This window comes from Chamaea fasciata, unplaced genomic scaffold (genome assembly GCF_029207755.1).
Source record: "Chamaea fasciata isolate MVZ Bird 193981 ecotype frontalis unplaced genomic scaffold, bChaFas1.0.hap1 SCAF_3, whole genome shotgun sequence".
In the NCBI taxonomy this organism is placed as follows: domain Eukaryota; kingdom Metazoa; phylum Chordata; class Aves; order Passeriformes; family Sylviidae; genus Chamaea; species Chamaea fasciata.
This window is the reverse complement of record NW_027094088.1, coordinates 33,827,016-33,839,645: the sequence shown is the minus strand read 5'-3', so window position 1 is coordinate 33,839,645 and position 12,630 is coordinate 33,827,016. Positions and strand designations below refer to the sequence as shown.

General features: G+C 43.8%; 1 protein-coding gene across 1 annotated transcript; it reads right to left on the bottom strand.

The window, feature by feature from the left end:
* Positions 1 to 68: 68 nt before the first annotated feature.
* SCCPDH (saccharopine dehydrogenase (putative)) lies at positions 69 to 10,523 on the bottom strand. The gene is made up of 12 exons (XM_066178546.1): positions 10,232 to 10,523; positions 9,957 to 10,069; positions 9,042 to 9,122; positions 8,452 to 8,581; positions 6,903 to 6,952; positions 5,337 to 5,467; positions 4,666 to 4,783; positions 3,601 to 3,720; positions 3,423 to 3,479; positions 2,368 to 2,479; positions 1,438 to 1,519; positions 69 to 992 (listed from the first exon to the last, which is right to left on the bottom strand). Exons 1-12 carry the CDS (start codon positions 10,500 to 10,502, stop codon positions 887 to 889), a joined length of 1,371 nt encoding a protein of 456 aa, XP_066034643.1. The 5' UTR covers positions 10,503 to 10,523; the 3' UTR covers positions 69 to 886.
* Positions 10,524 to 12,630: the final 2,107 nt, after the last annotated feature.

Here is a 12,630-nt window from a genome sequence, read left to right as displayed (position 1 = left end):
ATGTTTATGACCTTTATATATCTCAGAGTAATCTTCATAGTTTTTACTGATAAAACAAAAAAAGCCTCTACACAGAAACAGAATTTAATGTATTCACACCCCTGAAAACCATGAAGGCTACCTTTCAAATATTCCTGTAATACAAGGCTCCAATTGCCCACAGATACAAACCCGGAAATCAGACAGCAGGACAAGACACTCTCATAATTCTTATGCTAACAGCAAGAAGCAGGCTCATCAACCACAGTATCAAGTAGTGTGAAACAGGCCAGTACACCCAGAACCTGGATCACATCAGGTCAGAGTCCAAAAACAATCAACCGAACAAGCCTCCTTTACAGAAGCAAAAGCACAGTACTGTTCATTACTAACTTACCTAACTGCGGAAACTACACGAAGATCTGCACTAAGAACAATTATTAAATAAAGGAAAGATTAACTGAAGACGTTAATACAGACATAAACCAAACACAATGAGGAATAACTAGTAGCTTCATCTGCTAAGGCACTTTTCTTCCCTGGCTGCCTGCTTTACATAGTTGCAGAATGGGGCGAAGCAAGGCAGCAATGGTTACTTGTGAAGCAGATGCTATAGTGGGTCCATGAAGTAGGAACCTGAACTTAGATGAATGAGATTAAAATTCCATAATTAGTACCCAAGAAGTTACCAATTTAATATATCTGTGAATTAACACTCAATACCCACCCTTTAGGGGTTTGCTTACTATAGTAAATACTATTACAGCTTTTAACTCAAATTTTCTTCTGTTTCTACTGCAAACAATAGCACAGTGAAACTGTTTTATGATTAGGCTTTTGCAGCCAAATGAGTTTTATTAGAGTTAGACCCAGGAAAGGTGTTAGTTCATACAGTTACATTTTGACTTCAGACTTCAGGCTTGCTAATAACAGAGAACTCAACACCATGCTTGTTGAGGCGATCAATCAGTTTTGTTTTGGAGAAGGCGGCTCCTGGAGAATATACACCACCCCTGTTAGTGAAAATCAAAAAGGAAAAACATCAGTGGCACAGTGATTGAGGGTCACTTTTCTGTGAAGCTAGAGATGTGCTTCCCTGACTAAGAAAGAAAAAGCCATTTTTGTCTGAGAAGAGAGTGGGTGAAGCATTTGGCATGGTGGTTATAATCATAGGTTCATTTCTGCATCCAGCAAGCTCTATAGGAACCACTCCATTAACTGAACATAAAGACATTGATGCAAAGCCTGACTAAAAGCCTATGGCTCCATCCTTTCAAACTGATTGGCTGGTGAAGAGCAAGTGGCTTTAAATCAGCCCATGGTGAATCATGTCCCTTGCACAGCCAGCTGGATGAGGTAACACAAATCCACAGGGCTGATTAAGTGCATTTTCAAAGAAACATTTGCACACAGTAGCTGTAAGGGAGAGCAAGCTGCTCAGCATGGGAAGGTTCTTACCGTTTAGGCAGAGAAGCTGTATCTTCCAGAAGAGACAGGCCTGCTTGAACCATTGCAATTGGTGTAGCAATATATCCAGGCTCTGACAAAGAAAACAAACCAAAACAAAACCCCCCAATGAAATAGAGTGCATTGAAATGTACAATGTAATCTTGCTCTTCCCTACAGCATTCTGAATAATAATGTCTTTGGCAATGAAACAGCCTTTCCCATTTAAGAACAGCTTTTTTTACCTAGTAATCAGACCAAGTAGCTGGTGAAGTCCTTAAGATCTAATCCAGACAAATATTGCTTCACATAATGGCCTCTAACCACACAACTGTGAGTGACCACATCATGGTGACAGAGCAAGACATCTGTGACATAGCAAGAGCTTTCCTCCATCCTGTGCTTAAATTTAGAATTTTAACATGAAACACTTGCATTCTGCCACATCTCTAATTATTTGAAGATGCTATGCTACAGTAACTCCTTTCTGAATGTACATTCTTGCTCTCTCCAAACTACAGGTGTCATCTCCCCTCAAGGACTGACCTGAACAAAAGTATGTGATACTTAGAAATTACACCACACTGGACCTGTTTAAGTTCACTCTCAGGGAACTGGAAATAAACAAAGCACTAAGTCCAGGCTGTAACAACTAAAAACTATCCTTAAAGTCCTCTTCCTTCAACAGGTCTGCTCTGCAAAAATGAAAATTAGACCAGGAAAAGTCAGAGGAAAGAGAATGACATGAATGCAAGTGAACTGACTATTTCAAAAAGCACGTCACAATGAATTCTAGTATCCAAGTTAATACACTGTAAAGGCTGTTAGCTTTCTTCATGTTGCAAGTGCTTCTAAAGGGTGAAAGGGACAGCAGTGCAATCATAAACATATTTTAGAGCAGGGAATGCTAGGAAAAAACAGTCAGCTGCTACTAACACATACCTGGTCCTTTCACTTCAGTGCAGATCTTCACATCTGGTTTGCCTTTCTGGGGATCTTGTCCCTCACTGTAACCCTCACCAAAGAAAGTCATTGTAAAAGAAGTTCCGTCCATCTGTAGTGGACAAGACAAGCATGGTCACCAGAACAGAAACTGCTACCAGGAAAGCACAAGTAGTAAATATAAATATCCAAATTCTATATATAGAATCCTGCCAAATACTGTAATTCATTTAAATGTGAGAGGAGTTATTTTGAATTCCTGCTTGAAAGGTAAAATCTAATTTTTTAATTGCTTCCACTTTGTTGGCACTCCTTGTCCTAAAGTCTGTTCTCTCACCACCTTCAGTCCTGGGTTTCTGCTAATCAGTCTTCCCTGGTCATCACATTTGACACAATGCTCTGGGCTATCCATGGGAATACATCAGGCCCAGCAACATTTTCCATTTATTCTTCATAGGAGTTACACATACTTTGATGTCTAAGAGTAGAAGGCATGATTATTTAAATACCCAGAAACTATCTGAACAGGCACACACAGCATGCATTTGGGCCTAGAGGGGAAGCCGTGTGAGGAGCAGCTGAGATCACTGGGTCTGTTCAGCCTGGAGGAGACTGAGGGGAGACCTCACTGCAGTTACACCTTCCTTGTGAGAGGAAGAAGAGGGGCAGGCACTGATCTCTTCTTTCTGGTGACCAAGGAAATGGCCTGAAGTTGTATCAGGGGAGGTTTAAGTTGGATATTAGAAAAGGTTCTTCACCCAGAGGGTGGCCAGGCACTGAACAGGCTCCCCAGGGAAGTGGTCGCAGCACTGAGCCTGACAGAGATCAAGAAGCGTTTGGACAATGCTCTGAGGCACATGGTGTGACTCCTAGCATGTCCTGTGCAGGGCCAGGAGTTGGGCTTTGATGATCCTTGTGAGTCCCTTCTAACTCAGAATATTCTGTGATTGATTTAGAAATTATTTCTTTGAGGCTAAGCAGTTGACTCTAAATTACTATTCCATCACTACTGCAACAAATGTATTCTGTAACTGTGGTAGAAAACAGTCAGTTACCTGCTTCTGGGTTGGTCCTTCCTTTGTGAAGTATCCACCAGAGAAAAATGTTGGGTACTGTATGAATAGAGGAGAGGAAAAAAAGAAGAAAAAAACAAAGAAAGACCAACAGTAAATTAGAGGGGGGAAAAAAAAGATATCTCCAAACACTAAATCATTTTGTGTTTTGAAAACTTACTTTTGTCAGAAGTTTCCTTCCAAAGTTGAACTTCACCAGAAGAAGAAATAACATGCCCATAAACATCAGCTTGAGAACAGAGCCAAGACCACCTAAAGTCACGTAAGCACCATACTGGACCTGAAGCAAAAATGCATTTTTAGTGTTAAGATTTACATTCATTTTTTCCATCAGTTGATTTTTATAAATCAATCTGCCCCCTAAGTAAGATGCAGTTGTTTCATACAACAAATATCAGTTTAAACAGGGCCTTAAGCAATTGTGTTAGTTCTAAGGAACTGTTTAAAGAATGCTTCACTTTATCGTTCATTCTGGGAAGACAATGTAACTGCAGAGTGAAGAGGGAGCATACATGGTAAACAAGAACAGAAAACTTTACAGAAAGAAGTGTTTTGGTATCCAGTTTCAGCCTTCTCTCCTAGATCTTCCTTTTCTCCTCTTTGTGCTTTTATTAAAGAGAAACTGAAATAGCAATGGCAACTCTTTCTCATTTGTAGCTTCCAAGTGTGTTTTTAAAGCACCATCTCACCCTCATCGCTTAACTGATGCCTGTGATTTCTGCACAGCAGTTAAACAGACTGTTGGGGCTCATCTCCTCTCAGGAAACAATAGAAAACAAAAATTAATCATCTTTTCCACCACCATTACTTCACACTGGATTTACTCTGCACACTGGAGTCCCAAGCATCAAAGGAATCTTAAGATATAAATGAGCAGCATATGAATTCTTTATCAGAACATTTACTACACTATACAGAGCAGGCTATAGCTACCACAGACTATAATTATGATGCTTTTAGAAGCTTTGCTAATACAACAAGAAAAGTCTCTGCACAGAAACATAATTTAGTATATTTGTCATGAAGGTTACTTTTCAAATATTTCTGAGACTCAAGGTTTCCATTCCCTACAAATACATACCCAGAAATCAGAACAGCAGGAGAGCCCAACAAGACAATCTCCTAACTATCATACTACCAGCCAAAGGTAGGCTCATCAGCCACAAGTAGCACGAAACAGGCCAGTGCACCTAGAAGACACAGTGTGCAAGTAACAGTAACTTACAGGCGTTTGCTGCAACTCGGTGTGCAAATAACGCTGAGTCCTTTTCACAACAGAACCATCAGATCCCATGAATGTAATGCAGTACTCCTTGAATTCTGGACTGTAGAACAAAAATCCTCTGCAAATGAAAAAAACATTAAGTCAGAAAAAAAAAGTTCCAATCTTCACAGAAACTGAAAGAAACTGACCATAATGGCCTTACCATTACCAGTTTTCTCTCAAGAATTTTTGTGACATTATCTCTTTTCACTGGAAACCAGCAATTCCAAATACATCCCTGGCTCATTCAAAATTCACTACATATATATCACTCTATATAATTCACTATATAGACTATATCAAGGATAAACTTGATAATCAATATAATAGTATTTTCATTTTTTCCCCTCCATTCTACTACTCACTTCTGAATTCAAAAGTTTCCCATGTCACTAGAAGTCCTTTAGAATGCACTAACTTTGAGACCCAGTAAATGCTGGGACATGTTCTCTCTTCAGTAAGATATGAACAGATCAGTAAAACTGAACTTATCTTTAGTTCTACTAGGTGAGCATCTATGGGTTCATACTAAAGTCCTAAATGCATCTTTTTAGTATTTAATCCTGTAGCAGTCTGTATCATAAATACTGGAACTGTTAGGAGACCACATATTCCACATCTTACGCTTATACCTTTTTTTAAGCTTTGCACCAACTACTGGAACAGAGGCATATCCGATCTGTCTGCGAAGCTTCTTCAGGTTGTCTTCATCTGCAAGGCCATAGACAGCTGACTTCCAGGTCCCATCGTGTACAGCAACACCCTTGTGACATACCACAAAACAGTCATTAGTTCAGTGTTTAAAGGTCTAATGGATTATTTCAGTAATATTAGAATCATTACATGTATTACAGTTACCACACATAAACGTTATGATGATAGTATATTGGAATGGTGTGGGTTGACCTTGGGGCTGGATGTCAGGTGATCACCAAGACACTCTATAAGTCTCCTCTTAACTAAGATGGGGAGAGGAGAAAATAGGATGGAAAAATCCCTCGTGTGTCAAGATAAAGGCAATTTAATAAAGCAAAAGCTGCACATGGAAGCAAAGGTGTTTGCTTCCCTACACCCACCCTTGGCCTTTATTGCTGAGCAGAACTCATACAGTATGGAATATAATATCCCTTTGGTCAGACTGGGGCAGCTGTCCTGGCTTTGTCCCCTCCCAGCACCTTGCCCACCCCAGCCTATGGGGTGAGGGGCGAATGCTGCAGAGGCAGCCTTAGTGCTGTGCCAGCACTGCTCAGCAGTGGCCAGAACACTGCTGTGTTACACTGTAGCCGCCACACAAAGCACAGCACTGTGAGGGCTGCTGGGGGAAATGAACTCCAGATCAGCCAGACCTGACCCAACCTCCACCCCTCATTCCACGTGATCTGCAACATACTCAGGACCCACAGAATTTAATACACATCTTAGCTCTTTCAACCATCTCAGTAGTTAACTCTGATTATTGAAATCCCTTCTTACCAACACTTTGAACTTGTGCTATATGTTTAAATATATGTCTTCCTACCCAACATAGAGATTTATACATTCCCATTAACTACTATCCCCTGTTCTTTAACAAGCAGATACTACTCTCTCATTCCATGGGCTTCCTCTATTTTTCCAGATGTTTTTAAGAACAAAAATGGTTTGTAAGGCAAGATGGGTACCCATGTCAGGAGCAGAAGTGTGTGGTGTTGGTTACACCTGTAAGTTACCATCAAGACTGGCCTAGATCATTGTTGCATTGTTTTAACAACAACATTAGAATTATTACATATATTACACATTAATACAATTACTACCTACAGGTATTATCATTACATGCGTGAAAGTACATTGAAACAACTCTCCCCCGACCAACGAACAAAAAATCCAAACAGCCTAACACCAGGATTACTGGCAATACACTGCGGACCTTTTACAGTTTCACTTGTGTAAGAATGCTTCCCACATCTCTGCAAAAGCAAAATAATTCTTGGAACAGTTTACAGTGTAGATAGACAGCTCTGCAAACAGACCTTACAAAAGGGTGTTTGCTTAGGATACTTTTAGTAGCTCCTAAAGAATAAAGGTCTTAGACTTATCATCAAAGACCTGCCAGTTGGCTCCTTGGTCTGACTTAATGTAGCAACAGTTATTCTGACAGGCTGTGGTGATGGTATCACAAATACTCCTGCGTTTCAGGAAGGGAGAAACCAACTAACCTCAGGCCCAGATTTCACTGACAGGAAACTCTCAACAGCAGTCAAGGTGCCTGTAAAGAAGGGGAAAACATTACTTGGCACATGCAGTCATTAGTCTGCAAAGCCAGAGAATGCCCTGGTAGACTCAAACAAGCACTGACATTATCAGCTGAAAAAGCACAGTTACATCTTCATCTCAAAACAAAATAATGTAACATTAAGACACACAGCTATTTGAGTTAGCAACTATTACACACAGCAGTAGTTAGCAACTATTAAATTTCTTGTGTAAATTACTTCAATACAGGTCACTAGTATTATCTCCATTCATTTTTTTAATTTCTCTTATCTAGTTAACTAGATAGTGTAAAAAATTCATTAAAGAAAAGGAAAGTAATCCTGAGAGCCACATTTAGTTTTCCCCCAAGTTTCAAAATAAAGGATGATGTAGGCTGTGAAACTGAACATAAATGTAAACATTTTGGTACACCCAAACTACAAAAAACCCACCACCAACACAAAACAACCCACAACCCCCCCAAAAAACCCAAAACACACAAAATATCCCAAAATATTTAATTTTAGCATAGCTTAAAATAGTGTTTTGCAAAGAATGCTTAGTTTGATGAACAGCAGAACAACACAATGCCTCCAAATTCTGATTTGTTTTGCTTTGCTTAGTTCCTTCTGAGACTGGAAAACTATATTTGTATAGATAAATTTCAATATAGCAAGAAACTGGATAGACAGGGTAATGCCATAAAGTCAAAAAAGGAAAAGATAAAAGGCATCTTTATTCAAAACAGGTATCAAACATCAAATGACAACCTCATGAACATCCAGATACTCATTTCCATGCCTTGCTTCTCCTCCAGTCAGATCTGAATTGAGGTTTCTTCAACTCCATGCTGACTCCAATGTAAACTAATCCCATTTAGCAGCCTTTGTAACAGTCCATAAAAGCAAAACATTTGGATACTCTTATGGGCCCTCCCAGCTGAAAGTGAGATCTGATGAACAGAGTATCCTCATCTGGGATCAGGATCAAGTACTATTTACATAGAATGAAATCCTCTCACGTATTTTCTTACATATACTTCTCTTCCACTTACCCTCTACCTGCTATAAAAGTAAAAGGCACTGTATGGCACTGTCCTGCTGCTTAAATTCACACAACAGCTTCTCAGAGCTTGCAGCTGAAAAGGGAAACTTTTTGGAGAGGACCCATGAGCATCACCGAGACCAGCCCTTATAAGTGAATGGCCCACAAGGGACGGAACTCACAACCTCGGTGTTGTTAGCCCCATGCTCTGAACAACTGAGCTCATCACAGGGCCCCCTCAGTGAGCAACAGGACCAGGAATCCCTCCCCTATCCAATGACCCATCCAGTGGGAATATGGCTTCGAATTTCTCTCTGCCACATTTGGTTGAAACCGGTCACCTGGTAAAGGCAGGCAAAAAGAGACACGGAAAGAGTTTCCAAGGGATCACTGCTGCTTTAGGAAACCGGATGAGAGTATAATATGCATTCCTTTTTTACCATAAAAATTCACTTATATTCTAGTCACCTTTCAACTTGTCTCTGGTGTACAGTACTCCCATATCCGCCGGTATGGAGTCAAAGCCACAGCTTCCAATGACATACACTCCCTTTTCTGCAGCTTTTTCATTGTATTTCATGTACATTCCTTCCAGAAACTGAAACACAGCCAAAACAAATATTTTAAGCTGAAATTCACTCTTGGCCATACCTAATAATAGCCATCAGCGCTTCACCGTCACATGATAGCACCCTCCATGCTTCAAACCAAGTACCTTTGACAAATATATACAATTCCTGGTCTGCAGTATGAAAGTTTCACAGCAGTGAGAAGAAAAGTACAAAATTCCTATGTAGAATCACAGAGGCCTGAAGCAAAATTCAGCAGTTTGGTATTTCCACAGAAAACCAAAGAGGCTCCTGTCTTAACAGCAAGAAAAACTATAAAACTATACAACTAAGTATAGTGTACTTTAAAATAATTACTGCATCTTAAAATCGTAGATCACGAGGCAGAATTTGTCTTCATGTTCAGAAACAGAAGCATGAAACATACTAAACAAACACTCCTTTTGCAGAGCCTTGATATAAGGTAGTGGTTTTTTTACTATCACATACCTGAGGTTCTCCACTAATGTCAATGCAGCTTGCACCATTTTCAACACAAGCTTCTACCACAGGTTCTCCAAAGAATCTATACTATAGAAGGAAAGAACACAGGATGTAACAAAAGAAAACCCCCACACCACAACTCACCCAGTGTGCTTTACCTAAAGTACATCTCTGCAATAAAAATGAACCTGGTGGCTATCGATTTTTCTAAGTGGGGCTAAAATTCAACAGCACTTCTATTTCTTGGGAGTGTGGGGAGAAGAAAACATAAACTTCACTGCTGATAATGGAGCTTGCTGCAGACTTCGGCACCCGATTTCTCTCATAAAATCAGATCAGATTACCAAGACCAACTGAATGCTGTCCACGAATTTCACTTTACACTTTCTGCACTCTTATTATCAGCATATTCTCTCCTTAAACACTCTGAATTTCAAAGACGTGGTCATGAGCCAACTTCCACCTCGCACACTTTGATGCCCTCAATGCACTGGAAATACTGCCACTGAAGGTTTTAAAAGGGCCAAGCGCCTCTGGCAGCAAGCCTGTGGGCCCCTTTTCCAGCTCCATGTTTAACCCTAGCACCACTGACATTCTGGCCCAAACCAAAACGCTGGGCCAAACTTTACCATCAGTCTCTTAGGCTGCTTATCAAAGACTGAAAACCAGCCCCGCTGGATTTCAGTGCGGAGACCTGTCCGTGAAGCGCACCACTGCGATGGCGGTGGGAACCCCTTGGGCCACTGCAGCAGTACACAGCTGTACCTGGAACTCCGGGGCCGAGTTCCAGGAGCTGCGCTGTGCCCTGGCCCGGCGCAGGCAGCCCGGCCGCCCGCCCGCCCGCAACCGAGGCGCGGCCCCGGAGGAGGAGGAGGAGGAGGAGGCCGCGGGGGCACCGCCCGCCCGCATCCCCGCACTCACCGGGCCCACGCAGTTGAGCACAAGCCGGGTCTGCCTCGCCATGGTGGCCAGCGAGCCTGCGTCGCCCACATCGCAGAGCAGCACGCCGACCTCCTCCCCGGGCGCCGCCTTCCCTGCGCACCGGAGACCGCCGTCACCGACACCGCTCCGCCCGGGACGAGCCCCCTCCTCCCCGGCGCGGCGCCGGGGCTCGGCCCGCTTCGCTCCTCAGCCCTTCCCCGCACACCCGACCCGCCGGGCCTCCCCTGCGCCCCCCGCCCGGCCGCGGCCCGTACCCAGCCGCTCGGCCGCCCGCTCCAGCACCGCCCGCAGCTTCTCGCGGCTCCGCCCGGCCACGGCCCAGCGCAGGCGGCCGCCGCACAACTGCCCCTCGCCGGCCGCCGCCGCCCGCGCCACCTCCTCCACCACGAACTGGCCGGTGAAGCCCGAGGCGCCGAACACCACGATGTCGTAGAGCCGCCCGGCCGCGGCCGTCTTGGTGCCGCTACCCGCCGCCATGGGGACAGCCGCCTCGCTACTGGCAGCGGCGCCGGGCAGCGCTGGCATGACGGCCCCGCTGCGCCCCGCCCCGCCGGGCCCCGCGCCCAGCCCCGCCCCCCCCGGGCTGCGCCGCTGCCGCCCGGCCCGGGCCCGCCGGGAGCGGCCGGGGCGCCCCTTGCGGCGGCGGGGAGCCACTGCGGCCTCTGGGGACGTCGGTCCGACCGTGAGGGAGTAGGAGCGTGCCAGGGTACGGCCGGAGGGCGCCTGGAGCCCAGCGGCGTAGGCGATGTTTATAGCGAGAGGCCACCATGGAATCATAGAATGGTTTGGGTTGGAAGGGACTTGAAGATCATCTCGTTTCAACCCCATCGACAAGGACGCTTTTTACTCGACGAGGTTGCTCAAACCTGGCCTTGAACCCCTTCAGGGATGTGGCATCCACAGCCCCTCTGAGCAACCTGTTTCAGAGCCTCGCCTCTCTTACAGTGAAGGGTTTCTCTCTTATATCTAATCTGTCACTACATGCTCTTGTAAATAGTCTTGTCCCAGGCTGCAATTAGGTCATGCTGAAGTCTTTGCTTTATCAACCTGAGCCATCCCAATCCTTTCCTTATAGGAGAAGTGCTCCATCCCTCTGATCACCATTGTTTGGTCCCAGAGCAGACATCCTCTCTCATGATGAGCGTGTCTCTTTGTTACGAGCTGCTGCTGTAGGCCCTTCAGCACAGGTAATACAGGTGGTCGGAAGACTGTTACTAATAAAAAAAAAGAAATTTAATGACCTAGAAGTAAAACGAAACACTGTTCCCCCACAATTGCACCAAATATTTATGTTTTGCTCGACAACAGAAACAGAACATCACGAAATGTGAAGTTCCTGTTGCAGCAGGGAGAACCAGTAGCCCTGCAGACACCCTTCAGTATGGAGCATCCATGACTGCATGGAGTGGTGAGGCCACGTTTTCTGTGTTCACCATGGCCAGGGTGCTCACCTGAATTCCAGAGGCTTGCAGCAAGTCACGCAGGAAGCAGCCTCGTGAATCCTGCTCACTGGCCCTTTTTCCCAGGGAGCACCTACCATATCTAAATCGTTCCCAACGAACGATTAGGCCTGTCTAACCTGTTTTAAAACCTCCAGTGACAGATGCTTTCATACCGTTCCTCAGGCAGTCTCCTCCTGCATTTGTTATAAATACGGCCAGAGACAAGAAGCTAGATCTTCAAACCTTTTAGTTTTAGCCCCATACTGTTTCTCCTGTTTCTTGAGGACATTGGCAAAAGATTTAATCCCTGAGGGGTATATAAAAAGGTGCTACAAAGCTGGAGGCTGCCATGCATCTCCTTAGTCTTTACTAAAAAGATTCCTTTGATTCTTTTCCTTATAAGCCACTTTGAACATACATTTCTCCTGTTCTTTTCTGAACTATCTTCAGCTGGTTTACAGTTTTTTGGTAACATAATGTCCACTACTAGACCCCACATTCACCCTGTCAGTGCTAAATCGATTGAGGTTATGTGATATGCTGGAATTTGCATCTGTTTCTACATGACTCAAACATTTCCCTTCTTTTTTTCTTTTGCAAGTGTCACATTGTTGCTCCACCTGCAGGTCATGGTCTGTTCCACCTCAGAGGCTTTTTCCAATTACTGCTGCCTAGCCAGTCTTTTCCCATCTCAGATTTGTACTGAAAGAGTAATGACTTTTTTGCATATATCTAAACATCTCATCTCCAAGGCAGCAGATCCTCTCCCCAAGCATCAGTATCAACTCCTTGAGTAGTGCTGAAGCAGTTGTTTGTGGGCCTACACCATCAGCTGTGTCAGTGAAACAACTCAGTCTAACAAAAAACAAAGAGTGGGGGAGGGAAAGACAAAGACTTTTTTGTGCTCCTTTTTAATTCAGATAATTTTGTTGATCTGATTTACAGAGCAACCCTGCAAAACCAGTTTCTTGTGTATGAGGTCACTGAACATCTCTTAGTCAAGCTGTCTCAACTGGCTTCTTCTCCTTCCTACACGCCAGGATAATTTTCATCTGTGCTCACAATTCTGTGGAACTCCTCTGAGTTGTTCTTACGCTCGAGTTTTCTCTTCTGCCACCAATTGTCAAAGTCTTCTTTGAGGTCACTGGTTGTGGTCTTCCATTCTCTTTTCTCTCTTGCAAAAGTTTTGAAAATGCATTGCAACAATAAAC